The sequence below is a fragment of the Crocodylus siamensis genome, chromosome 2 (genome assembly GCF_052110815.1).
Source record: "Crocodylus siamensis isolate JL-2025a chromosome 2, ASM5211081v1, whole genome shotgun sequence".
NCBI classification, from domain to species: Eukaryota; Metazoa; Chordata; order Crocodylia; family Crocodylidae; genus Crocodylus; species Crocodylus siamensis.
In genome coordinates, this window is record NC_143396.1 from 246,451,797 (window position 1) to 246,479,263 (window position 27,467).

Consider the following 27,467-nt stretch of genomic DNA (forward strand, 5'->3'; position numbering starts at 1 on the left):
CTTTTTGGTTATGTCACGTCAAGGTCTTCTCACTCACTACAAGTTGTTGTAAAGTGGGATTTTACCTTGGAGGTGTTGCTCAGTGGTTTCCCTTGGACCCCAGCTGACTCTGCTGTCATGTCTTGTGTGGGGTTCCTCCTGCCCTACACCCCAATCCTTTACACACAGGTGTTATGGATCAGTATTGATGATATTCTGATATGATGCAGCCCCCTCCCACGGTGCTAAGGCCTGGTAACGAGGACACTGGCAGGAGGTCTGGCTGTGGCCCTGTAGGCTAGTGAAAATTACAACACAACAATAATTCAACTAAAAGAGCTCAGATGATTTGGGGGCAAGACAATGATGCCTGCCAGGCCAAGTGCTTTCCTTCAGCACATGGGTTTTTTTGGTGGCAGGTGCACCCTTCCCTCACATGGTCTCACATCCCAAAGGCCCCTTTGTTGGCCATTTGTCTTGGACCGGATTCCACCTGGCCAAGTACACACATCCACAGGAGGCCTCAAATGCCTCTACACAAATGCTCATAGTATGGGTAATAAGCAGGAGGAACTCACCCTCCTGCTGGCTGACACCAGCCCGGACATAGTGGGGATTACGGAAACGTGGTGGGACGCAACGCATGATTGGGCAGTGAATGTCAAGGGCTATAGACTGTACAGGAGGGACAGGATTGGAAGGAAACATGGGGGCGTGACATTTTATATTAAGGAGGAATATGCATCCTCGTCAATTAGCAAGGAGTCAGGGGACAGACACTCTGAAATGCTTTGGGTTAGAGTACAAGGCAGTCGAGGGGAAAGAGACTTAATGGTGGGAGTCTACTACAGACCTCCCAACCAGGGAGAAGAGCTTGACCAGGAATTCTTGGGTCAGCTCACAGAGGTAGTGAAGGCTAAGGATGTGGTAGTCATGGGGGACCTGAACTTCCCAGACATCTTCTGGAAAGAACAGTCAGCCAGGTCTGAATGCTCACGTAGGTTCTTGGCCAGAGTGCAGGACCTCCATCTAACCCAGGAGGTGCACAGCCCCACCAGGGGAGAGGCCTTGTTGGACCTAGTGCTGGCCACGGATGATGACCTGGTGAGGGGGCTGCAGGTGCTCGACCACCTGGGCGACAGCGATCATCGCCTGCTGGAATTCACCATCCAGCGCAAGGTGGCAAAGGCATGCAGTAAGGCAGCGACCCTAGATTTTAGGAGGGCAAACTTCAATGAGCTAAGGAGGATAGTTGGAGAAGCGCTGAGGTCCCGGAGGGGAGGGGAGCCAGGTGTCCAAGGACAGTGGTCGGTCCTTAAGGAGACGATCTTCCAAGCCCAAAGGAAAGTAATCCCAATGAGGATCAAAGGGAGCAGGAGAGCACACAAGCCTCCATGGCTCACCAAAAGCATCCAGGAATGTCTCCTTGTTAAAAAGGAGGCTTACACCCAATGGAAAGAAGGGGTCATCACCAGGGAGGACTATTCTGTAGTTGCTCGGGGACGTAGGGGGGTAGTTAGGAAGGCCAAGGCAGAGATGGAACTGGGACTAGCTTCCCAGATTAAGGACAATAAGAAGTCCTTTTTTAAATACATAGGGGGTAAAAAGAAGGTCCCAAGTATTGTGGGGCCCTTGCAGGACGCGTTGGGAAATTTGGTCGTCACACCAGACGGCTAAGCTAGCATGTTTAACAATTTCTTTGCCTCCGTCTTCCTAAGTAGGGACCAGAACAGCCACCTCCCTGCTGGGTCCCCCTCAGGCCCCGGGGGAGGCACACCTGGGCCATGGGTTAGCGAGGATTTAGTTAGGGAGCTTCTGGAGGGGTTGGACGTATTCAAGTCAGCCGGTCTGGATGATCTCCACCCTAGAGTTCTAAAGGAACTGGCCGAGGTCATTGCAAGTCCCCTGGCACGGCTTTACGAGCACTCGTGGTGCTCTGGTGAGGTACCGGAGGACTGGAAGAGGGCCAACGTGGTCCCCATCTTCAAAAAAGGCAGGAAGGAGGACCTGGGAAACTATAGGTCGGTTAGTCTTACCTCAATCCTAAGCAAGCTGTTGGAGAAAACTATGCTGGCACACATCCAGGAGGGGCCAGCAGGGGACTGCATGCTTAGGGGCAACCAACACGGGTTCATCAGTGGCAGGTCCTGTCAGACCAACCTGGTGGCCTTTTACAATCAGATCACCAGATCATTAGATGCAGGGGTAGCAGTGGATAGAGTCTTCCTGGACTTCCAGAAGGCTTTTGACACTGTCTCTCACCCCATTCTCATTAAGAAACTGGGGGGCTGTGGTATAGACACCCACACAGTCAAATGGGTCACCAACTGGCTGGAGGGCAGCACCCAGAGGGTGGTAGTGGATGGGTCCTTCTCAACCTGGAAGGACGTGGGCAGTGGGGTTCTGCAGGGCTCTGTCCTTGGGCCCGCACTGTTCAACATCTTCATCAGTGATTTGGACGAGGGGGTAAAAAGCACCCTGTTCAAATTTGCTGATGACACTAAGATGTGGGGGGACGTGGGCACACTGGAAGGATGCAACAGGCTACAATCAGACCTAGACAGGTTACAAGGGTGGGCAGACGAGAATAGGATGGGTTTCAACACAGACAAGTGCAAGGTGATGCACCTGGGAAGGAACACCCGGCATCATTCCTACAGGTTAGGGAACTCCCCTCTTGTCAGCACGGAGGCGGAAAAGGATCTTGGGGTCATCATTGACTCCAAGACGAACATGGGCCGGCAGTTAGGAAGGCCAACCACACCTTGTCATGCATCCACAGATGCATCTCGAGCAGGTCCAAAGAGGTGATCCTCCCCCTCTATGTGGCACTGGTCAGGCCGCAGTTGGAGTACTGCGTCCAGTTCTGGGCACCACACTTCAAGAGGGATGTCGACAGCATGGAGAGGGTTCAGAGGAGGGCCACTCGTATGATCAGGGGACAACAGGGGAGGCCCTATGAGGAGAGGCTGCGGGACCTGAACCTGTTCAGCCTCCAAAAGAGAAGGCTGAGGGGGGGATCTTGTGGCCTGTTATAAACTAGTCAGGGGGGATCAGCAGGCATTGGGGGAGTCACTGTTCCCCCGAGCACCACCAGGAGTGACCAGGAATAACGGTCACAAGCTGGCAGAGGGCAGGTTTAGGTTAGATATCAGGAGGCGCTACTTCACGGTCAGGGCGGCTAGGGTCTGGAACCAACTTCCAAGCAAAGTGGTGCTGGCTCCTACCCTGGGGGTCTTTAAGACAAGGCTAGATAATTACCTTGCTGGGGTCGTTTGACCCCAGTACTCTTTCCTGCCATGGGAGGGGGTCGGACTTGATGATCTGCTCAGGTCCCTTCTGACCCTACCAACTATGAAACTATGAAAGTCATGTAATAACTTCATTAGATTTTTTCACCAAAAAATTAGAATATGTTCATTGTAAGCAAATCTGAGTGTAAATACTATAATGCATTACAAATATTTGTCTGTAAATATGTATGCAAGGTAGGATTAAGATGGTTTGGGTGCCCTAAACGTACATTTCCCTATCTAAATATAATTGAATTTCTTAATTCTGAACTTTCTAAGTTCATAATGTTGTTATCCTGGATATTTCAGCTTCTTGTAATGATTTTTAACCTTACAATAATATTTACCTGAATTTACCAATATGTACCCAAAAACTTAATGCCATCTTAACATAGGGTTTTTTCTGTGAATTTGTAAAGAACGGTGTTTCCCATATTAACCTTCCTGATTTCTCAGCCATCATCTTTCACTCTGCAGTCTTGAACTATCATAAAGAACATTACTGGCATATGAGAACAAAATGCATTCTATCAAAGAGAGTTTAGAGGTAGTCTCTGCACTTCATAAAAATCTACTCTTTTAAGAGCAAAATTTTTCTGGCCGCATAATGGTTCAACCCTTTCTTAGCTGTAATCAAATAAACACTTAAACAGGCTGTATGTTTCCTTTAAAAATTGTGTGACAGCGGTGATACCTCAATGATTTTTCATGATGATTAATCATGTTTGTGAGCAGTCTGCAGTCCTGGGGAAGAAAAAACAATTCTATTCTCCCATGAAAAAGTCATTTTCAGGAAAATGTTTGCTGAAGGAAGTAGTTGAATATGCATAGTCTTGAAAGAAAGCTTTGACACACATGCCCTTTACTAACAAGTTGCTAGTTCTTTTCCTCAAAAGAGAATATGGTATCTTCAGAGGGATGGTGCTTAACAGTCAAAACCATATAATGGACTAATATCTTCTCCCCTCTGGAAATTTCTCTATAAATCCAGTTAGCTAACTATTAATGCAATTTTCTGAACTTATTGCCTAATTTAGAAGGATCATTTTAAGCATTCATGGGTCTCCTGTCCTTAAATCTGGGACTCTGAATAATACAGTCAAGAACAGGAGATTTACTGGGGTGAAAGTAATATGGTAGTAAGAACTCAACATTAAATCTATGGAGATGCATGCATGCATGGTATCAACTGGGTCTGTTGCATAGCTTATGAAACCTGCCAACTAAAAGGTTAAGAGTTTCCAGTGAGTCTTCACACTGGGCCAGAAGTGCATGGGAGTATCAGGAAACAGTACCTTGTTTCAGTTAAAAGTTTAGCCTGTACATATTGTTGCACTGTATTTTCTCACATAAAACACCCACCTTCTTTCAAAAAAATAGCTGCTGGAAATTAAGGTACATGTTTTTAAAGCAGGGAAATATGGCAAGAGCAGCTTCTGTAGCAGGAGCCTCTTCTGCAGAATATGCACAGGGGAAAGCACAGTGGGTAAGTGGGCTCCATAGTTGCTGGCTATGGACAGTAGGAGTCCTGCATGCTCACTGCTCAGGTACAGTGTTATTTTCCCTTTTCCCCGATAGAGGCTTAAGCTAAACAAGTTGCTACTGACTGAGCAAGTGCCTCTACCACAGAATCTGAGACTCAGCCCTGCTGTATTTCTAAAGCAGAGCTGAGCTTCAGGGGCCAGGGAAGACAGCAGAGGCTCCTGCTGAATCAGCTGGATGGGCCCTCAGCTGACTGAACAAGTACTGGTGGCTAGGATCAGACCCTCAGCTGGCTTGGCAGGCATTGCTGGCTGGCAAACCAGCTCAGCTTGAGACATAGAGACTAAAGACTAGGGTTGCCATCAAGGTACCTCAAGAATGAATTTGCATGCCTACCGAGGCTGGGGGAGCATAGCCAGCTGCTGCAGGCAAGCCAGGAGCTCCCACAGGCAGCTGCAGCAGGGTCGGCGGTGGAGGCGGGCCAAGCGGGGAGCTCCCACAGGCAGCCACGGCAGCGTTGGCGGTGAGAGGTGCTGAGCAGTGAAAAATAGAGGACATAAAGGCGTCCCGTTTCATATCAATAGAGGACAGAGGACCACAAAATTAGATTGTCCTCTATAAAAACCAACGAATAACCACCCTACTAGGGACAGAAGTTACACATAAGCTGGTTTAAGTAATCAGAAACTGGTTTAAACTTATAACAGAACAGAAGTTCAGTGCATATAAACCAGTTTCAAAATGGCTGAAACTTGTTTAAGATAAAGCTGATTCAATGTAATATCAGACTTAACTGATTTGGGTCAAACCGGTTTATGAAACTTCTGTCCCAGACCCCTTCCTGGTTCAAGTTAAATCACAGTCCCACAGCATGCTTTTCAGCCCTGGGCTGTGCTGTGTAGTCTGCTCCAGAAAGCCGGGCTAGCCTTGCCTCTCTGCTCCCTAGTTGGAGCAGTGAGGGCAAGCCCAGCTGGGGATGCAGCCCAATCTTCAGGGGGGGCTATCCCAGCCCCCAACAAACCCAGTCTGGGGCCAGAGGGGGGTGTTAAACACCTCTTCCCCCACTTAGACTTATTGCTAGCTGCAACTGTGGACTGCAAATCCCAGAGGAATCTGGAAGCAGGCAGAGGAAGTGATGAGCACCCCTACAGAGTCTTGCTGCTGTAATTTTGGACTGCAAATCCCAGAGACCTTGGGGGCAGCAGGAAAAGGAAGTGAACACAGCCAGTGGGCCATGCTCTAGTGCCTCTGGCTTCTGGCCTGAGTCATTGCAGGCATATGGCTGCATTTCCTGAATCAAAAGTAAATATGTGTTCACTTCTGTTTCAATTTAATCTCTACAGCTTAGACTAACCTGCAAAGACTGAACTGATTCAGCTGTGGGCTATTTGACTGTCTGTACTTAGCCAGAGGAGTTAGGCAGTTTGGCTCTGCCAGAAGCAGCTGTAGCATCATGCAGCTAGAAGGTTAACAAAGGAGATGCATGTTTTGCTCTCCCCCCACCCCCACCCACTACAGCTGCCTGTTTTTCTCTGGGAAAATACCATGCTGCCCAGGATTTTCAAGGAAAGATATATTTCCCCTATTCCTTCTGTCTTTCAAAAATAAGGTGAGTATGTTATTCATGGATGTGAGAAAATACAGTGGTTTGGAATCAGAATTGTGTGGTATTCCTGTGAATAAAAACTATACTGGCTTCTAATTCTAAGGTGGTTAAACTTGTTCTGAAATTTAGTTACTTGTAAATCTTATTTCTGTGCTTAAATGAAAGTTTAAACATTTGCTTAGGGAATTCAGGTGGGTCCATTGTGACTCACAATGCTTGCTGCCCTACATTGAAATACTATGCTTAAAGGACATACTTAGAATCATAGAAAATTAGGGTTGGAAGGGACCTCAGGAAGTCATCTAGTCTAAGACTATTCTCAACTAGAGTATCCCAATATACTTTTTTATTTTGTGTCAAATAGCAGGTCCTAGGGAGGACAGAACTGAACATCCCACTATCTGAATTAGCCAACACATTCCAGGCTCAGAAGTTCCCCAGTGATGCTGTTCTAAGAACTGCTTTCAGTGGCTGCTTTCAAGTCCTCAGCCTCCAGTGGCTGCTGGGCATGAGTAATTCCATTTCATGAGAGATGTTGATGTTTTGTTTTAAATTGAAAGAAAGTCCACGTTTCAATATTCTCTGAAAAATGGAAGGGACCCCTGACTTTTCAGTAGCCCAGGATTCTGGAAATCAGAGTCTAGTTGGCAGTGTCAGGTCACCTGCAAAAGAGCTGGAGAAGGGAACTGGTGGGAAATAGGTATTCATTGGAACATGTGTTCCATCATCATAGGCTGAAATCAGACTGTCTTCCACAATTCAGCAAATACAAGTGAAAGTTTTTAATTGGAATTTGTCTAAAAAAGTCCTACTCAGAGGCATGATATAGGTTTTTCCAGAATCATTTCCCTTATTTCCACAGTGCTTATTTGATACTTCTCTCTACATTCATTTGTCATTGGTATAAATTGATGTTTTTGACATGCATATATAGCTGAATCTGGAAATAATTGTCTGGATAAACTATATAATGTTTGTGTGTAAACTAATGTAAGAAATTCATAGATTTCATAGACATCAGGGCTGGAAGGGACCTCGAGAGATCGAGTCCAGCCCCCTGCCCAAAGGGCAGGAAGTCAGCTGGGGTTATAGGATCCCAGCAAGACAAGCATCCAATTTACTCTTGAAGGTGTTCAATGTAGGTGCTTGAACCACCTCCGCTGGCAGAGTGTTCCAGACCTTGGGGGCTCGGACAGTAAAGAAATTCTTCCTTATGTCCAGCCTGAAACGGTCTTGCAGGAGTTTGTGACCGTTCGACCTAGTCATCCCTTGGGGTGCTCTGGTGAACAAACGTTCCCCCAGATCCTGGTGGTCACCCCTGATAAACTTATAGGTGGCCATCAGATCACCCCTGAGCCTGCGCTTTTCCAGGCTAAAGAGTCCCACGTCTCTCAGCCTATCATCGTAAGCTCTGTTTTCCTGACCTCTGATCATGCGCGTGGCTCTCCTCTGGACTCTCTCAAGCTTCTCCACATCCTTTTTGAATTGTGGAGCCCAAAACTGGACGCAGTACTCCAGCTGCGGCCTCACCAAGGCCGAGTACAAGGGGAGAATGACTTCCTGGGATTTGCTCGAGAAGCATCTATGGATGCAAGCCAGTGTTTTGGTCGCTTTATTAGCCACAGCATCGCATTGTGAATAGAAATTTCAGCAAATTGATATAAACAGTGTGGGTATAGTCTATCTTGTAAGGTAAACTGGAAGGCTTTTTTTTTAAATCGCAAAGGAATGTTGAGGATCACAAATGACAAGGATCACCTTTTAACGTAACACTGAACAGTTATTTGGAGTTCTGGGTTTTGTCTGAAGTGATGAAGACATCAAGTATATGTAAAGTAATACTGGTTTTGGTATCAGTCATGTCATCACTATTGCAGTATAAATATAGAAACCTCAGGGCATGACATGAGGTCTTTCCTGATTTTTCCTCTCCTTATATGCTTTTCTTTTCACATTGCATTATGAATTTATTTTTCATTTATAATTCCATACATGTATTCAGTTAATAATTGGGGAACTTAACAAAAAATGTTTAAGGAGGCATTTCAGTTCACCTTTAAATTACATAAAATAATTTTTAATGGAAGAAAAATCCTTGAGGAACTGTTCTAACAGCACATAATGCTGCTTAATACTATTGTGTGCATTTGGGTCTATACATTATTAAATATATATGTGAATAAAATATATATGAGTGTCCATTACCATAGTAACTACAACCTGTAGTCACTTTATTTTCTTGCATACGGTATGCTCCTTTTTTCCAAAATTCAGCTGCTGGAAATTAGGGTGGGCATTATAAGCAAAGAAATATGGTAATAGCATTTTCTGCAGTATACGTCTCTGCCAATGGAAAGCAAAAGTAAGACTGCACACAATGATCATGCTTCCTAGTTGCTGCTATTCTCAGGCTATATACAGATATTCAGTTTCTCCTGGAAGAGTAACTGCTGTCTCAGAAGAAATCATGAATGTACAGATGTTTACGATTTTTCTCTTGGAGCAAAAACAGCTACTCCAGGAGAGATTTAATCCTGGTTGTTCCCAGGTTATTTTGCTCCTGGGACAATTTCCCCTGGGAAAGCAAATTCTTGTACAACTTACCCTTCTGAGAGAAGCCATAGCACAGTCCTTCAGTTTCCTTCCCACCCCTGAAACAGTGTGTCAGTGTGGACTACTACTCCACCAGGCAGGGAACAGAACTTGTTCCCTTCACAATCTCCACAGCATGCTGCAGGGAGACACTGGCTGACTCTGAGCTATCTGGATCAGCCAGTCAAGGCTGACCTATGCATTGTTATAGGCTGTCCCCAGGCAGACTGAAAAAACTTGCAGCGTATGAGGTCCCTATAGGGTCCCTCTGGCTGTGCAGCATCTGCATTACAAGCTCTCTGCTCCCAAGGGCTAGGGACAGAAATTACACATGAACTGGTGTAAGTGATTGGAAACGGGTTCAAATCTGTAAGACAACAGAAGCTCAATGAGCATAAACCACTTTCAAAATAGCCAAAACCAGTTTAAGATAAATCTGGTTGGATGCAGTATCACTCTTAACTGATTTAAGTTAAATTGGTTTATTGAACTTCTGTCCCAGATCCCCTCCAGATTTAAGTTAACTCATAGTCCCCCAGTGTCCCAGGATGTTTTACACCTTGGCCCAAGCTGTCTGCTGAGCAAGGAGGCATGCTCTTGCACCCCTTAGCTTCTGGCCTGAGCCACTGCAGGCATGTGACTGCATTTCTGGAATCAAAAATGTTTTTCTGTTCACTTGCTTATCAGTTCAGTCTACTCAGCTTAGACTAACCTGCAAGGACTTCATTAAGTCAGCCTTGGATTTTTTGACTGTCTGTACTTAGCCAACAGACTCAGTATTCAAATAGCTTTTCAGGCATCTTTAGGTAAGTTTTTTCTACCAGGAGAACAAACTCAAGAGAACCCTCCCAGGCCATTTGAACATGTGTGTATGCAGCCTGTTACTGACTACTGTTCAACAATCTTTTCTTGAAAATACTGGTTGGGTTTTTTTTTTTCATTCTGGCTTTCAAAAATAAGGTGAATGCTTTCCTAGGCACATGTCGCATGTAAGACACTATAGTATATTTACCTCTGAGATTAAAATAATAATAATAATCAGGTGTATCAAAATAAAATAGCCTTTTTGGAATACCATTCCTCCATATAAGTGGTGTGTCTGCCTATATTGTGACATAAGACAGTCAGGAGAAGTTATACATGACGGGTTTTAATTATCTCAGATCTTCTCAGTTGACCTACAAGGAGTGTTTCACCTGTAAGTTGCAAGTGCCTTACTTTACTTGAAAGTAAAACGAGGAAAACTCCTTTGGTGCTGGTAGTATAAAAATAATCCATATGGAATTGATGCATGTAGAAATAATGAAATATATCTCTGGAGGTGAACAGCAAGGAGAGCTCTATGCATATTTCAAGTGCAAGTGGCTGTAGGGCTCTAAAAGCTTTTGACAATATGAGGAAACAGAAAAGAAAACAAAATGGATGTAGAACAAAAGAAGGTGCCTATACAGCCATAGAAAGTTGAAAAATATGAGGGTATTTAGAGGAGGTGCAAATAAAAAAGTAGAATAATGTGTCATCTGTGGGGTGTTCCAAGAAAGATCCAAACAATAGGTACTCAAATATTCTGCCTGTGAGGGCAGAACACAGGAATGACATAAGAACAATCTAGGATAGGTAGCAGCCAAACAGTGATGTTAGGGAGTTATTTTCAAAGGCAAAAACATGCTATGCTGTTGACAGTCACTGGCACTTGAACATGTTAACCTATTAACAGACATGTCTCATTTGTGCTGCCTTAAAAATGTTTATGGTGGCAAAAATTTTGAGCAAATGGACATCACTACCTTTGTCAAGCCACCACAAAGGAAAATCAGTGGTGCAAGAAAAAGTAGTGGTAGACTGCCACTTTATTGTGGTAGACATCAATTAGCTCTGTGGCAGGAGAGCCTGGGCTGTTTGTACTCTCTATCCACCCCAGGGCATGTACTTCAGGGTTCTGAGGGCTTCTCAAGCCCTCGGAGCACCTGCCCAGTTTTCCTGCTTACGGAGAGGTACCCTAGGGTAACCTCAGGGTGCCTCTCCATAAGCTTGAAAGTCTTGATTCCCTGTTCAGCCAGACTTACTCCTGAAATTGCAGGGAACAGGTCTGGCTGAGCAGGGGAAAGTAAGGCTTTTCCCTGCTCAGCCAGACCCTCCCCTCACTATCATGGGGGGTGGCCTAGCTGAATGAAGAAAGCAAGGCTTTTCTCTGCTCAGCTAGGTCTGCTCCTTCAATTGTGGGGGACAAATCTGGCTGAGTGGGGAAAATGGGGCTTTTCCCCATCTACCATCAAAGGTGGGACAAGGGGTGACACGTTTTGACCAATGAAGCAGCTCAGCTGTACTGCAGCACATCATGGCACAGCTGATCCACATTATTCAGTGACATCTATGTTTAGCCTAAGAGAACAAGAGAGACAGTGGTGAGAGAGAGACAACATAATCTTACAATAGTGCATGATTAAGTAAACAAATAGGTATCTGTGGCCCAGCTAAAGGAAACAGAATAGTAGGCTGTCTTCCAGATGCCAGGGTTTATAGATATGCAGGTGTCAGATAGCTGAAATATAGAGAGCCATTCTGTTTGTCATGTGCAATTTTTTGGCGGGGAGGGAGAGCAACTGCATTGAAAGTACATTTATTGTTCAGGGAAAGCAACTTTACATTCCAGGAATTTAAAGTCTTTAAATAGGAGCTTCCCATGGTGACTGAATCAATCTTGGTCAGCCATCCTGGCCCTATTCCCTCCCAAACACTTTGTATCTGTGCTGGTCATTTTTATGTCACCTGTCTTAGAAGATCTGCTGGAGCTAGAGTCCTGTGGCTGTTGTCCCACCAATATAACTTTGGTAACAAATCACAGCCTTGCAACTTGGTCTAGATAGCACAAAAGTAGAATGATTTCTTGCTAGCCAAGGAAATTAGAGGCTTTCTTAGAAATATATATCAAGGGAAGATAATTAATTATAAGAATATGACTGTTGTGCACTCATTTTTAGTAGCTAAGACAACCTCTGATCCCACTTAAGTTAACAAAAGCCACAACTTTCAAATCAAGAAATTAATTAGGTTCTGAACTAACACTAAGTAAATCAATAAGAGTTTTTCCACTGTTTACAATGGGCTTAAGATCAGGCCCCAAATGAAAAAGACTTGAAATTAATAATGTCTCAAAAATGACTGAGATACTCAAAACTTTGATCAGCTACAAATAATGTGCTTTAAAATAGAAAGGAAATTTACTTTCTATGTCATCAACAATTGTTTTTAAATTAAGGACAGTTGAGATGGAAAAAAGAGATTAGGGAAAAGCAAATAAAGAAAAAAGATTTAATTTTTTTTTAGCTATACTCTAATTCTCATTTCTGGTAAAACAATTGATCAAACATTTTTTTTTTATCCCCTAGCTTATTTTCAATACTTGGTGACAAAGAAAGGGCTTAATGAATAAATGTTGCCCACACACTTGACCATTAGAAATGTTTTTGGAAAGAATGTTTAGGGCTAAACCTGCAAATTCACATGTATGTAGTAGGGGTGCGCTAAGCAGTCCCTATTCAATTTGGTTTCGGATTCAGCTTGAATCAGGGACAGTGATTTGATTAGTTGATTTGAATCAGTGTCCCTGATTCTATTCAGCTGAATCCAAATCTGACAAGCCGATGCTGATTAGGAAAGTCAGCAGTTCAGACATAGATGCAACTTTAAATGTTTATTTCTACATACCTTGAGGTAGCAGATGCAGCTTGTGAATACTGTGATGCTGCGGCACATGGGGCATCCCACAGGAGTGCGGGAGGGGTGTCCTCCATGTGCTCAGCAGCAAAACTTCCAGTCACTTCAAAGTCCCCCAGGGAGAGCAGGGGGGGGCCCTTCTGTGCCCTTCCTGGCTCATCGATTAGCCACAGGGGGACCCAAGGTGTCCACCCCAGACCCAGGAGGCACCAGTCACTGAACCAGGAGGGGTGCAGTGGAGCCCTCCTGCACACTTCCCAGCAGACCTGGAAGTGGACCAGAAGCACTTCCGGGTCTGCTGCTGAGCATGCTGGGGAGTCCCCATGCTTCTGTGGGACATTCCATCCACCCCAGCACTGCAGCAATCACTAGCCACCTGCTACCTGGAGGTGTATGTAGAAAAAACATTTAAAACTGTCTCTATGTCCAAATCTCTGAACCTCTCTGAATTGATTGAGAGGGTTCTAATTGAAGTCAGAGATTAAATGGTTCTCTGATTTGATTCAGTTTTGGAGATTCAGCCCTAGTCTGAAGCTTTTTTTACCTAAATAGTCCCCTAAAAGCTATAGAATAAAGTTACTATTCTGCATACATGTTTCTGGGATTGAAGGCATATATTATGCCTGTGTGAAGCAGTTAGTATTTGCTTCCAATTTGGCTGATTCAGGGGACTGTGATTTGATTCATTGATTTGAATCACTGTCCTGAATCAATTTGGCTGCTGCCAAATTGGCCAAATCTCCAGATCAAAAAGGCCCCATCCCCCACCCGCTCTCCAAGCCCTGTCAATGGCTGTGCTGCCTGACCCCAACATCCCGGCACTTAAAGCCCCGAACTTGCCGGCTCCTGTCAGGTGGGGAGGAGAGGCGATCCCTACTGCCCTGTGCTGCATGGGGGGCTCTGCCATGATCCCCCAGAGGCCCTGATGGCTGCTGCAGCTGGTGAGTGCCAGGCTTTTTTTTTTCTAAGTGCCAGGATGCTGGGACTGGGTGGGGCAGCCATTGATGGGACTGGGAGAGTGGGCAGGGGTCAGGGGGCACTCGGGAGCTGGGGGAGCAAGCAAAGGGTGGAGCATGGCTGAGGTCCCCACCATGGGCCCTTCCCCCTCTTCCAGCCCCTCTCCCCACCCGCTTCTTGGGGGCACAGACTCCGGGTCCAGCTCCCTGAGGCGGTGAGTGGGGACTGCCCAAATCACTGAATCTCCAAATCTTCTCTGAAGCTTTTCCAAATTGATTCAGACCTTTTTAGTGGTCTCCCGATTCAGAGATTTGGCAGCCAAATCGGGCCAAATTTCTGCCATATTGAATCAGCAATCAAAGCTTCACACAGCTGTAATATATAATGCTTGAGGTTATTATATCACTGCCTCTATGGAACCCTAAGGGTTGAGGTCATCTTACCTCTCTCTGAGTCTGGCACCAGCTTTTATTCAACTGTTTTGTGTTCAAAGGAACAATAGCTCAATCCATGGTCAGAAGGCAGAAACATATAAACCAGTCTGGCCTAGGTACAGCAATCTAAATCAGATATAAGACCTTTGAGATTTTGAAAAAAGATGGTCTTTGGCTTGGATAAAAGGCCTCTGAAATACATTCATTTAAAGGTGCCACAGGATCTGATCCCCAGTCCCAACAATTGCATTTCCTGGAATGTCATTGTTTATCATGGCATAAATGGCAGGGGTGCTACATGTGCACCCAATTTAAGGCACCTTAAAATGGCAAACCACCCATCAGAAGGTTCCATGTATAGTGTAGAGCATGTGCATCATGTTCAGGGATGTCTAGCTGAAGTTGAAAGCCATGAGCATTTATACATGTGCTCTGGGAGCGCCTGCGGCGTTGCATGTATCGGCGTCCCCATGCTGAAAAATCGCAGCGGGAGCACTGTAAGTAAAGCTCATAGAAGTACCCCCGCTACCATTTTTCAGCACAGGGATGCTGGTACATGTGACACTGGAGTCTGCTGGAGCATGGTAATTACCATTAATTGAGTCTGCTCCAACACATTGTAATTACAGGGCATTGGAGCCACCTCAGTGCATGTGTTTAGGCGCCCCATGTACTTGGAGCCTGGTATGATCTGGTGCGATCCCAGGGCCAGGACTGACAATCAGTTGATTGTCAGCCCTGACCCTAAGACTGTTATGGCTGGTTCCAAACCATGCTATAACCTAGTGGTCCTCTGGGTTGAATCGCCAAATCTAGAATTCTATCCTAGAGAGAAACTTAGGCCTGGGACTGTAATTTAGATTGAAGACCTGAAGTTTAGGAAGAGTATACAAAGAAGGCTGAGTGTGTGGTCGAGGCACAGCACACCTCTGGAACTGTGTTCATTAGAAAAATAAATGTGTTTGGATATAAATTTGTGCTGTATATCTTCCATGAAATGCTAATTATTCTGAATAGGAAGATTGTCATACAGAAGAGCAATGGCTAAAAGATTATAGATGGACTGGAATAACAAATGGTAGTATATCCATTTTAAGAGAAGTATTTAGGTGGATTTTACAGAGGTCAGTGTTAGGTCAACTTGATAACATATTTATTAGTTATCTGCAAATGTGAGTAAGTACCGTTGTTTTAAATTTGCAGAGAATGCTGAATTGGGAGGACATGTGAACACTAGTTAGTACAAATTAAATATACGTGTAAACACAGAGTAGTTTCATCATCAAGAGATTGACTCCAGTCTCCCATCAGTCCATGATGCAAACTGTCCCAAACCCATTGGGGGATCCAACTGACCCCCAGAGCCCTCAGTTTCTTCCCACTGTGCTGTCACTCTCCCCAAGTAACAGACTGAGATAGGGCAATCTAGCACCTCAGATCCTCTGCCCTTACCTGGACTCTGCAGATGCAGCAAAGGAATTTACCAGTCCCAAATGGCCCCCACTTTTGGGTTATGAAAGAAGAAATTATAGGTCCACATCTCCATGGAGAGGGTCAGCCTTGAAGATCACCTGTCCAGAAACCAGTAATCATATACTGAGATGCAGACAGAGATACAAGAGTAAACAGAAAAAGAAATACCAGAACATTGGCCTGTTCTTACCCTACACCTTAAATCAAAAGATTCAGTCCTTAGCCGGAAGGGTATAAATACAACTTCTGGCTCATCCTATTAGGGCTTCCTGCATCCCCCTATCAACTTGCCTTATCCAGCCTGATTAGCTGAGGGCCTCAGCCCCTCCCTTGTACCTGGGAAGACTGAAGACCAAGGCATGCTCTCAAGACAGTTTTAAGTACCTTTGTCAGTCTGGCTATTAACATATATCACCCCTTCATTTGTAGAGGGTTCACACTATGCCAGTTACTGACCCCCTAAAGGTGCATATTTATCAGACTAAATTCTTGCATCCTTTTCAGACATACAGATTCATTTTTCTAATATGCTGTCTCTTGTGTATGATAGTTTGACCAGCTAAGTTTTAGGCTTTTTTAAAACTGTAAATACATAGTTGCCTGGCCAGACCCAGGCTTTCTGCCTCCTAGCACATCTACATGGAAGACCAAAAACACAAGCCAAGTGAAATGCCAATTCTCAGTCATTCTAAGTATGAACAGTTGCAGGCAGTTCAAGTTAATCACCACCTTACTAACATGACCTTAGCTAAAATATAAAGATACATCAAAATTACATTTATATCAAATAATATAGCATATTATACTATGAAATACTATAGCATATATGGTTATGAGAGCAATGCAACTGAATACAGCTAGCTTTGCAACAGCTACAATTAGAGATGAAACATCACAAGACTAGACCTAGTTTGGGACAAGATCCATATATGTCTCACAGTGAATCCCCAAAGTAACTTTGTCCTGGGGGTAACTCCCTAACACCAACCGCCATATTCCACTTGGATTTTCAAGCAAGGGAACTCATGCTGTCTCTCATACTAACTTCTTGCTTGGGTGGACCTCTCCACATAGATTTATAGACTACTTCATTTTTCTTCTTTCAGTTCCATCCTTTAACACCTTCCTTCTTTGAAGTGTTGATAATTTTGATAAGAATTGGGCTATTAATGTGTTATGACTACTGTCTATCATGCTGCTCATTGTTGTCCCATTGCTTCTTTGTCCTCCCCTTCTGTCTGAATTGGCCTGTTTTCTCTTACATGTATACTGAAAGTTCCTTATGGCAAGAACCATTTTTTTTGTTCTGTGTTTATACAACACCATGCACACTGAGGTGCTGGTCCACATAGCCATGGGAGTCTCCAACTGATTCTCAGTTTATTATTCATTTGATCATGGCATGAAGACACTCTTAGTTAATAACTTAATTAAAATCTAAAATGCATGTACACAATAATGGGGGAAGAGAGAAGTATTACGAAGAAAGAGATTAGATGTGGCAGTGAACAGCATACTTGACATGAATTTAAAATATGAAATTGTGAAAAGAGACATTATGGTATTTGATTACCACATTGCCAAAAGGTACTGACAAATCAGAGGGACTACAAAGATGAAAAATAAAAATAATCAAGGAACATGAAAGATTTGACTTGAGAAGTTTTTACGTTAAGCCAAATAGGTAAAAGGCAACAAGAGGAAATCATATCATTTTATTAAAATCTTTCCAATTTTAGTGTAGGTATAGAGAAATCAGCTGCTCACAGATGTAAGCAGGAATAATTCAGTAAAACTGAGAACGGTAAAAGAGAGGCAGACTATCAAGAAAATATTGTAATAGTGAATTATTTTAAATTGAATGCAACTTTCCAAAAGGCAAAGATGGAAGCAATGCCACCTGAGATGTTAGAATGAAGATGAACTAGAAAATCTACTGTGGAGATCGATGTGGAACTGGCAGAAAGAGACTGGATGATCTAATCTGTTTTTTCCTGTCTAACTTCCATAAATACAAGATTAATGTTCTGTACCCTACGATTTATGTATAGTGATCTCAGTTTGCATGATGAGGCATGTATAACACAGACTTATGGAAATAAAATGTGGAAACTATCATTACAGTCACCTAGTCCATTCCCCTTGGCTGGCAATGTTCCCTACAGTCTGTTATAAACTGCTTTCTCCAGTCTAGATTTAAATGCCTTGCGGGTTAGAGCTTTCACAGTTTCCCTTAGGAGACTATTACACAATCTAATAGATCTCACTTTCAGGGAAATTTCCCTGATGTTTATCTTAAATTTGCTTTTTCCTAATTTAATTCCATCAGTCCTATCTATTATGCTGTCATACATGGTACCATATGAATGTCTTCTCTTTCTTTCATGCTCACACTCATAAAATATAAGTAATCCTTCTTCCTCTTAATCATCGTTTAGTAATCTTGTTTAGATCTCTTCATCTTTCCTCTGCCCCTTTAGCCCATAAATACATTTTGTTTGCTCTTTATTAAACTCCATCAGCTTGTGACAACTTGCTGCAGGCTTCTACACAAGATGCTTTACCGTGCAGTTGTGTAGTTTACTGCACAGTAAGCATGTGCTACGTGTGTACATGCTTACTGCTCAGTAAAACCTCACTAATCATGAGTAAATTTGCTACCTGCAAATCCAAGTAGTATATTTACTCATAAGTAGTTACTGCACAGTAGCATTTGTATAGACTCCTGACTGAGAGAAAATCTGGTCCCAGTCAGCCAGCCACAATGGGGCAGGAGATTGCTCCCTGACCCCAGGAGCTGCCTACTGCCAGGGCAGTCTCCACCACTGGAGCCCAGGTGGGGACTATGTCCCCCTGTCTCAGCATCAGGGAACTCCACACCCCCCGCTCTGAGATTGCAGTTGGGGAGCGGGGACTGGGAAATCCTTATCTTACAGCGCCAGCTCCATGGTCACAGGGCTGGTGCTGGGAGATTCTTATCTGGATTCTCCCCAGCCTGTTCCCCACATAGCTACATGCTCATGGAGCTGAGTGGGGAACAGGCCCTCCAGCTCCCACCTCCTGATTGTGGAGCAGGGGCTGAGAACTGTCCTGGTCTGGAGCAGGCCCCAGAGCCATTCCCTGATTGGTGTGGGGCTTGGAAAGAGGTGCAGGGGTGGGGCAGATCCCATCCCCCTGCCCCATCCACCTGTGGGACAGTTAGTAGCAAGTCCCTAGGTAGGGGCTCGCTGCTAGCTGCCCCATCAGCAGATCAGGGAAGAGGCTGGGACCTGCCCATCCCCTGCAGCTCCTTCCAAGTCCCCTGCCTTGATCAGGGAGCCAGGGCTGGAAGCTCCCTGCTGCTGGGGCAAGAGGACATTGTCCCCACCCCAGCAGCAGGCAGCCCCCCAGGGCAGGAAGCAATGTCCTAGGCCTGGCCAGGAGACAGCTGTCTCCTTGCTCAGTGCTCCGCACCAGGCCCTGGGCTCACACCCAGGGGGAGCTTAACACTCCCCCTGGTGGTGGCAGGGATCCTTTGCAGGGCCTCAGGAAGCAAGAGCAGTTTGCTGCCACTAGCCACTTGAAGGCACCTGCCCAGGAGCATTTACTCGCAAGTAGTTTGCTCACAAGTAAACTGTTCCCAAATCAAATGCATATGTGTTTGATCACACACCTGCTGAGTGCAATACAAAGCCCCAGTTAAAAGTTTTACAGGGTGTTATAAGGATGGTACGATTATCTGAATACTAAGCATTTTGAACCTGGAGTATTCGGTGTTGTATTACATTTAAGAGAATTCCAACTCTGATAGTGTATAGAAACAAACACTTAGGCCAACCAAACCATCTTGCCTTTGGCTTTTGTCAACAGTATGAAGGGGGTGATTAAGATATTTTAATGCTTGGGGTCCAGAATTACATTAAGATAATTTTAAAAACATTAGATTATAATTCCCATTTACTGTGTTATTTTCAGGGAAGGTAAAGAAAACTTCACAAATATGTACTCATGGTAAAGGCGATACCTTTTATTAGACTAATTAGATTTTTTTTTAAATCTCTAACTGCAAGCTTTTGGGCACAAACACCCTTCATCAGGCATTGGAGAAAAGATTGTAGAAGTTCTCCTGGGCAGAAATGAAAGTTCATATTGCATAGGAATTCACAAAGGAGTCAATAGATAGGATACTCTTCTGAGCAGGCATTTCTTATCTGGTAAGGTGCCTCTGAGCTCTGTTATGAGACTCTGTGATGATGCAAATTACCTTGACCAAAGGCAGGAGTAGTATATCAGGTTTCAGGTGGTCAAAGTTGCTTCCTCCTTGTAAAATGATAAAGATTTCTTTTCACAAATATAGTGTTTTTTTCAAATGTTTTTCTGTCAGTAGAGACTGGCACAGAAACTCTTCTGTAGAGAAACCCACAAAGAATTACCGTCTTTCAAAATATCCATTTCAGGTGTTCTCTGTAGGAGCTACTCTCAGTTAAGTGTGCCCTCTTTAAAAATGTCTAGTGTCCCCCATTGTTCCCAGTGTAGCAGAGGTGCCCTCAAAGAAAATGATAGCCCTGTACCATTAGGGCTATCACACCAAGTACAGAGACACACTAATGAATGGGTGAAAGGAGCCATCTATGCTAATGGTAGTGGATGGCCTTGGTCTTACTAAAATCAATAGAAAATGTCAGCTGCTGAAGAAACGGCAATTCTTTGTGTAACTTGTGGAATACAACAATCAAAGAGTATGTTCTGCAGTTTGGGGGAGGCCACATTATTTTGCATACGTGACAAAGATTGAATCTTTTCTGTAATGGTAACATTCAACTCATACTTAACTATGAAACTGCAACTGCTGTCTCCACAATACTGCTGGCATTGTTTTTTAGACTAGTAGAAAGGGGCTGACTTTTGCATAGCAGCATAGTTTAAGAGACATAGGGGAAATAAAAATGTAATGTATTAACAGACACTTTGTGAAAAAGAAACCTTGACTGAAATCATTTTACATTTAACAATGTTTTTATTCCCAGGAAAACACATTCTAGTAACTCTTAAAACTAAATAGGCATCAAGTGCCTGATGAAAAACATGAAGGTATATTAAATAGGGTATGTCTCAGTAAAGTATATAAAAATATCCCCGATACTGGTAGATTGCTAGATATAAAATACTTGATATTAGATCGGAAATCGTTATGTACAAACGTCATGTGAATACTCTCTACTTATATGACTGTTGACCATTTAATTACATATTAAGTACCATGTAATTAGAGGGCAATGCTGAATACATGATTATTTCTGTGTTAACATAAGTGTGGCTTGCATGGTAATTATTTTTGGATCTACTGAGTGTCATTGTTGAATAATTTGCAAAAGTATGAAAATACTACATACTTACATAGCATATCAAGTAAAACTTGTGTACTTAAATAATTGGCACTAGCCAAAAAAAATAGCAGGAAATATGTTCACCAGCTTTTCACAAAACAGCTGCCATTTGAAACCCAAGGTTTGAATTCCCTGTTTAGTATCTTTGTAAATTGCCATTGCAAGCTATTGGGAGTTAACTGCTCCATTGCTAATACAGCTGGCTATATAAAGCCATCCAAATGCCAAAGCCCTGTTGCTGAAATAAGCAAAGAGAAAGAAACATTGCTTTGCAGAAAATCTTTTGAATGATGTGTCCTTTGCAAGTGGTAAAATATTTTCACTATTCTTGTGGAAAATCCAAATAGAGAAAAATATTTTTTGCCCGAGAAATTATTGATTCCATAATATTTTGTAACAAATGTTCCCTGAATAAACTACATACTTACATTGTGGAAATCACCTGAGTCCCTTCCCTACTTCTTTAGCACACAAACTTTAACTCTGTGTTCAAACTTTCCTCCTTTCCAGCTCCTTTATTCAGAACAAAGAAACAATAACATATGTACATTTCACAATACCCCTAATTCACCCTGAGTTTGTCTCTCCTTCCAGTGCTTCCTCAGCTTCAGCTCCTTGCTTTTGTTCTCCTCAGAGAATCATTCTCATCTCCCTTATATTTGTGGTGGACTTACTGAATTTTCTCTGTCACAATGCAGTGCTATAAAAACATGACAGGCTGCATGGGTGGCTGCCATATAAAGGGGCAACAGTAGTGGCAGCAACTGCAGTCATAATCATATGGTTATGACAGAAGCCCTTTTTTTGCCCCTCTATCCCAAGCAGCATCCGGGGCAGTTGCCCCTGTCACCCCACTTCAGTTACACTACTGATTACAATAAATCAACAGAATTTAAGCAGCTCTGTTAAGAGTTCAGCACTTGTTGATATGATGGGCTAACAGATTTAGGCAGTTCTTGTTTTGTTGTTGTTTGCACACCAGAATGAACACACACCAGAAATCTATCAAAGACAAAAATACCAAGTACCCGTGGGTGCACATTTCTCACGAGGCAGCCACTCTCTCCAATCTCTCAGTTCTAATCCTCAAAAGGAATTTACAAAACACCTTTCGTAGACGAGCCTATGAACTACACTTCATAAACCTATCAGATACAAAAAAAATCATGGCCTAAATATAAACATTAGATTTATGGCACATTATAACCTGCCTAACATCTGATTTACCCCATGTAACCTGTCTGCATTTTACCAGCTACAGTCTATCACCAGTTCAGTATTCCTCCTCCCTCCCCCTACCTACCTGTCTCACACCTATCGTCTCCCATTCCCTCTGATCCTCACTGCCACACACTTGTATTTTTACAGACCTGCATGTTGCATATTGGCTTCAGTTGTATTCAGGAGAGCACACAAAACAGCAACAGACTCTCTCTATGCCTGAAGAAGGGTGTTTGTGCCCGAAAGCTTGCAAAGAACAATTTTTCCAACTCATTAGTTTGTCTAATAAAAGATATCACATCTATCCAAAGAACCTTGTCTTTCTGTGTCCTTAGACTAAAATGACTACAACCAACAACACTGTATGCTGTCGTGGCATTAATAAGTTAAGAAGCCAGTATTAGGCCCCTGCAAGTTTTATTAAACATATTTAAATACAGACTAGCAGGTGGGTTTGAGAACTGTTTCTCAACTTGTATGTTAAAGTTAATTTATTTAATTTATTTCCCTCCTCACTTTTTGCTCTTTCTTTCAATTCAAAGGCATCATATCATGCCTTTCTGGGAAAGATTAAAACAGATTTGGAGTTTGTAGGTCAAACTGTTTTGAAGTTGTGTTTTCCCCAACACAATACAATAGAAGGGGAAAAAATCCAAGAGGTGAGAAAATATCACTGTTTGGTACTACTCCTTTTTTTTCCAAAAGACTGTTTTAATGTTGTCCTTTGATGTGCTGACTGCATCCCTACACTTATATATATATATGTAATGCTTATTTCACATGTATATATTACAAATATCTTTAACAAGTCACATATAATGGCTGTGAACTCTGTTGTACAGAATTATTGTTCCAATTTTTCTTGGACATTCAGATGCTGTAGCTAGTAGCTGTAAATAATAATAATAATAATATTTAATACTATTACTAATAATAATGTAACTAAAATTTTGAAAACTAGCAGCTCACTACAACAAACTGCCAGTTTACTTTGCTCCTATTTGTACTTACACCTATACATGGTTGGGTGATTTTTTTTCTTTTGAGGTCACTGTGTTGACATAAGTTTAATTTCTGCTGAGTTTCCTGTATTTTGACAGCATGTGTGCTTTGCAGAATTTATCAGTAAAATCTGAATTTTGCACAACTAGAAAATTGCAGCTCAAACCCCAGAAGTTTGGCCCATCTTTATTCATCATATTTTACTTCTTCAGTTAACATTATTACTGGTTAATAGGTGCACCTGAAAATCAAGCTGTATTGTAATATCTGGTGTGTTATGTTAAATGAATCTTTTTAGGGCAGCAAGTCTTTTTTTTCCCCCCTAATGAAGAAGAATACCTCATCTTTTTCAATTTTCGTATCAAACACATCCACATCATCTTGAGACAGTGCCACATCCAGCTGCATCTATACTCAGCTTCAATTACATGAAATTACCCAACCTACTCTCAGGTCCTTTAGGTTCTCTTTTGCTATGTGAGGCACATGCATGGTGCATTTCCTGTGAAGTGCATGATTACAAACTATTCAGCTCAAGCCTGTTTTAAGTAAACAGTAAATTAAATATTGTCAGTGCTTGTTCAAACTTGTTCTTATGAAGGAACTTCTAGAACAGGTTTCATAAATGTCTAGACTTACGAACGGGAGTAATGGCTGTAAAAATCCTTCTCATGGCACACTCTGTTTGTGCCTGTAGGCTCTCTTCTTTTCATTCTGTTTGTCTTTGCTTGTTTTAGCATAGGATTTGGACATTTTGAACAGGATTAAATGGAATGCTGAAGGGGAACAAAAATCATGCTTAAGTTCTGTTCTTAGCAATGAGTGTTTTGTAAGTGGATGGAACACAGTACAGTATTCTGCTAACCAAACCTGAGCAACAGACTCCCCCTAACTGCACAAACTAGGATTTGGTTGGGACGGGGTTGTTTGGGGTTGTTGTTTTTTCCAATTTTGGCATCTTTTACCCCAATTTCCCCTGCTTTCTCCTCGGGGTATATAGCATTATACACCATTTAATTACAGGTGTGTTTAATACAGATTTGTGACTGGAAGGACCTGCTCAGTTCCATTTGCAAAGGCTTGCTTCCTCAGAAAGGAAGGCTAGGTATTTTGGAATTCTGGTACTTACTATAGAGCAGGCAGCAGGATTTGGAGGAATATAAGGCAGGTATCAAAGGAGATACAGATGTGCTTGGGTACGTCATGTTTCAGCTTAGTCTCTACAAATTTACCTGTTCCCATGGGCAACATATAGTGGATGCATATGCACCCCCTGAGCGTGTCGGTGTACCCCCTAGGAAAAGGTGCCGGTGACACTGTTGGCAGCACCTGCGGACTGTTGCCACTCACCACCCCCACTGCCAACACCACTGGTGGCATCAGCAGGCGGTCAGCGATCGCCACTGGCTGCTGCCAATGACAGCTCCGGCAGCATCTGCAGGAGCTCCCCGCTCACCCCTGTGCCCCACCCCCAGCCACAGGGGACGTGTATCATTCATGCCTGTTCCCCAGTGGAGACTAACCTTTTCATCCAAAATCCACATACTGTTTTTATTCTGCACACAAAACCCTCAGATAACAGTAAGAATTCCATGCAGGTACTGAGGGTCCTATCAAATTTCTGATTTAAATAGCCATGCCTCTTCCCTCTTCCTTCACTATTTGTGGCTTAAGGGGGGGAGGAGGGGGGAGGAGGGCCCTTTAGCCAATTTGAATGAGTTAAAAAAACCTCAAGTTAAAAGAAAACTGCCTGACCTATTAAAGGTGGCTAAGCAGACTATAATACGCTTCTTCTGTTACAATAGAATCTGTGAATTAAAATATAATTAATTTCATCAAAGGAAATATGGTAATTGACCCCACAATTATTTACTGGAAAATAATAATGTTAGTACCAAAAATGATGGAAAATGTTTGTTTTATCAATTAAGAATGAAGAGACCAAAAGCAGCCTGATTTGTTCTCTGAAAAGCAGTATGGGATTTAAGTCTGAAACATGATATTAATAGATTCATATGGGTGCACATAAGGCTAATATATTCAATGCTGTAAATTTTTATATGGTTTCATAAATAGTGCTATCACCAACATTTCAAAGAAAATCTGAAAAAAGAGAGCTCATATGTGATGGCATAAATTCAGTGTATTTTATAGAACACTGTTACTCCAGATATAGCCTACGGGATGTGACTTTTCATAAAACCTAATGAATTCCTAGATTTGTCAGCTGTTTCAACACAGATGCATTTTGTTAATCTAATGGAAACATTTTGAGCCCAGATCCAAAATATCAATAGCTTTTAGTATTGCAAATTAGTTTAGCTATTGGGTAAATGGGACTGTGGTTCTTGATAAAAAAGTAGCAAGTGATTTTTGTCTCTGTGTATTATATTTAACTGCCTCTCCAACATTTGATGCTCATACTTTTTTTCTTGCAGAGTTTTAAGTTGAACGTAGATAGCCACTGTGCTTTAAAAGAAGCTGTGGTAGAAGAAGGACGTCAACTTCTTGAGCTTATTGTATCTCACAAATCAGGTAAATCCTTCTGAAATATTGGAAGTCTTTATGTCTCCAGACTATTAAAGAATGAAGAAGCATTGCTGTAAATTACTGCATATATTCACTTCCTTATGTATTATTAATATTTATATTATCAGATTGACCTTCAAGATTTATAAATGTTTCATATACTGCATACAATGCTGTGATACTTATAAAATGAAATACAGCCCGCAAATAGTCTGTTCATTTTATTTTGGTCTTGCTGCTCAGCTGAGTTTCAATTGAAATTGCATCACTGAGAACTTCACATTGACATGTTCTTTGATGTAGGTGCTATGGAAATAACATTAAGATAATGAATTAGGATTTCAGATATATACATATATATGTATATACATATTCTGCACGGGTATTTGCATTGGGAAAACTTTTATGTCATTTTAACTCTTACTTCAATATTAATGTATTTATGAGAAATAGACTTTACATTAAAAACAGTTATTTTCTTTGGTTGGGTTTGTCTTTTCTTTTTTCTAACGAGGCCTTAAATCAGGATAAAGAATGATTTTTGTAGAAGTTAACATGACTAGTCTGACAAATGTTAATCAGCATACTATGCTTCTGGGATTGCTATCTTTATTTGGCCTACTTAGCATATTTTCATCCAGGATGAAGTGGTCCTTTAGTTTACGTTTTCCTGGTGATTACAGGTGTTATTCTCCAGTCTGCACCTATTACTTGGGCACCTCAGATGGAATTTCTTTAACGTCGAAGCTAAAGTTGTTGTTATTTGTGTAATTCCCAGAGGGGTGGAAAGACCATTGTACAGTTTTCAGAGCTATACACTACATTAGCAGTGCATGTTGTAATGGCATATAGTTAGAAAATAATAAAATAAAACACTGAAAATAAATAGGAACCAAAGATTTTATATATCCTGGTTATTATTTTTTCATTACTTAAGACCAGAAAAGAGATAATAGGAAGGATAGAGGCAGTTCTGTGGTTTTCTCCATGACTTTATAAATCATTGGTTCTGTGAGATTTTATTTTTCTTTAAATCCTGAGCTCAGGCATAATTAAAATTTAACATGCTGTCCCATTGTGTCTAAAATACTTTGACCCTATAGCATTGTTAACAGTGTGGACATAGTAATTCTAGTCTCATTTCTAAGTACCTTAAAAGGCGTGCTGTGTTTTTTTTTCTTTTAAATGTCCTACTAACCCTTTGCTTAAAGCCTTTAAAGATGTAGTTGAATTTACAACTTTCACTTTTTCCCCCTCATTTTGGAGAAGGACTGAAGGACATGTTGCAGATGATTGCAAGTCAATGGAAGGAACTACAGAGACAAATCAAACGGCAACACAGCTGGATTCTTAGGGCTCTGGATATCATCAAAGCAGAGATACTGGCTACTGATGTGTCTGCAGAGAATGAGGAAGGGACTGGGAGCCCCAAGGTAAGTGGCTTGAAGTTTGCCTTATTTCCTCTTATTTCCGTCTTCTTTTGAACTAGGCACCACTGAAGTTTTCTTTCCACCCTAAGGCTTTTCATTTCTACTGGGTAAACTTTTTTTTTTATAAACAAAATGAAATGCCTTACTCTGAAACAATAAAAAAGCTTAAAAAAACTTTCAAGTTTTCTAGGAAGGCCTCCTTCACTGTGTGTGGAGGATCATGAGGGGTAGGAAAGGGACATAAAACATTTAGTAAACAAAACATAAAGCATCTTTAACATGAATAATCAGAATGGTTTAAATTGTTTTGTTGCAACTATAAATCACTATAATCAGTGCAATCACTCAGCTCTGACATCCATTAGCCGCTTGGTTACAGCAAATTA

The 27,467-nt window shown here is 42.3% G+C and overlaps 1 protein-coding gene across 4 annotated transcripts in view; it reads left to right on the forward strand.

Annotated features, from left to right (window-relative positions):
* AKAP6 (A-kinase anchoring protein 6) overlaps positions 1-27,467 on the forward strand; it is a 351,442-nt gene that overhangs the window by 110,415 nt on the left and 213,560 nt on the right. For 3 of the 4 annotated variants that reach the window (XM_090033572.1, XM_090033569.1, XM_090033571.1), the window contains exons 6-7: positions 25,561-25,657; positions 26,918-27,084. In XM_090033572.1, the coding sequence (XP_089889698.1) occupies positions 25,561-25,657; positions 26,918-27,084 (264 nt within the window). The remainder of the gene's footprint in view (positions 1-25,560; positions 25,658-26,917; positions 27,085-27,467) is intronic. The other variant, XM_090033570.1, reaches the window with a different exon arrangement.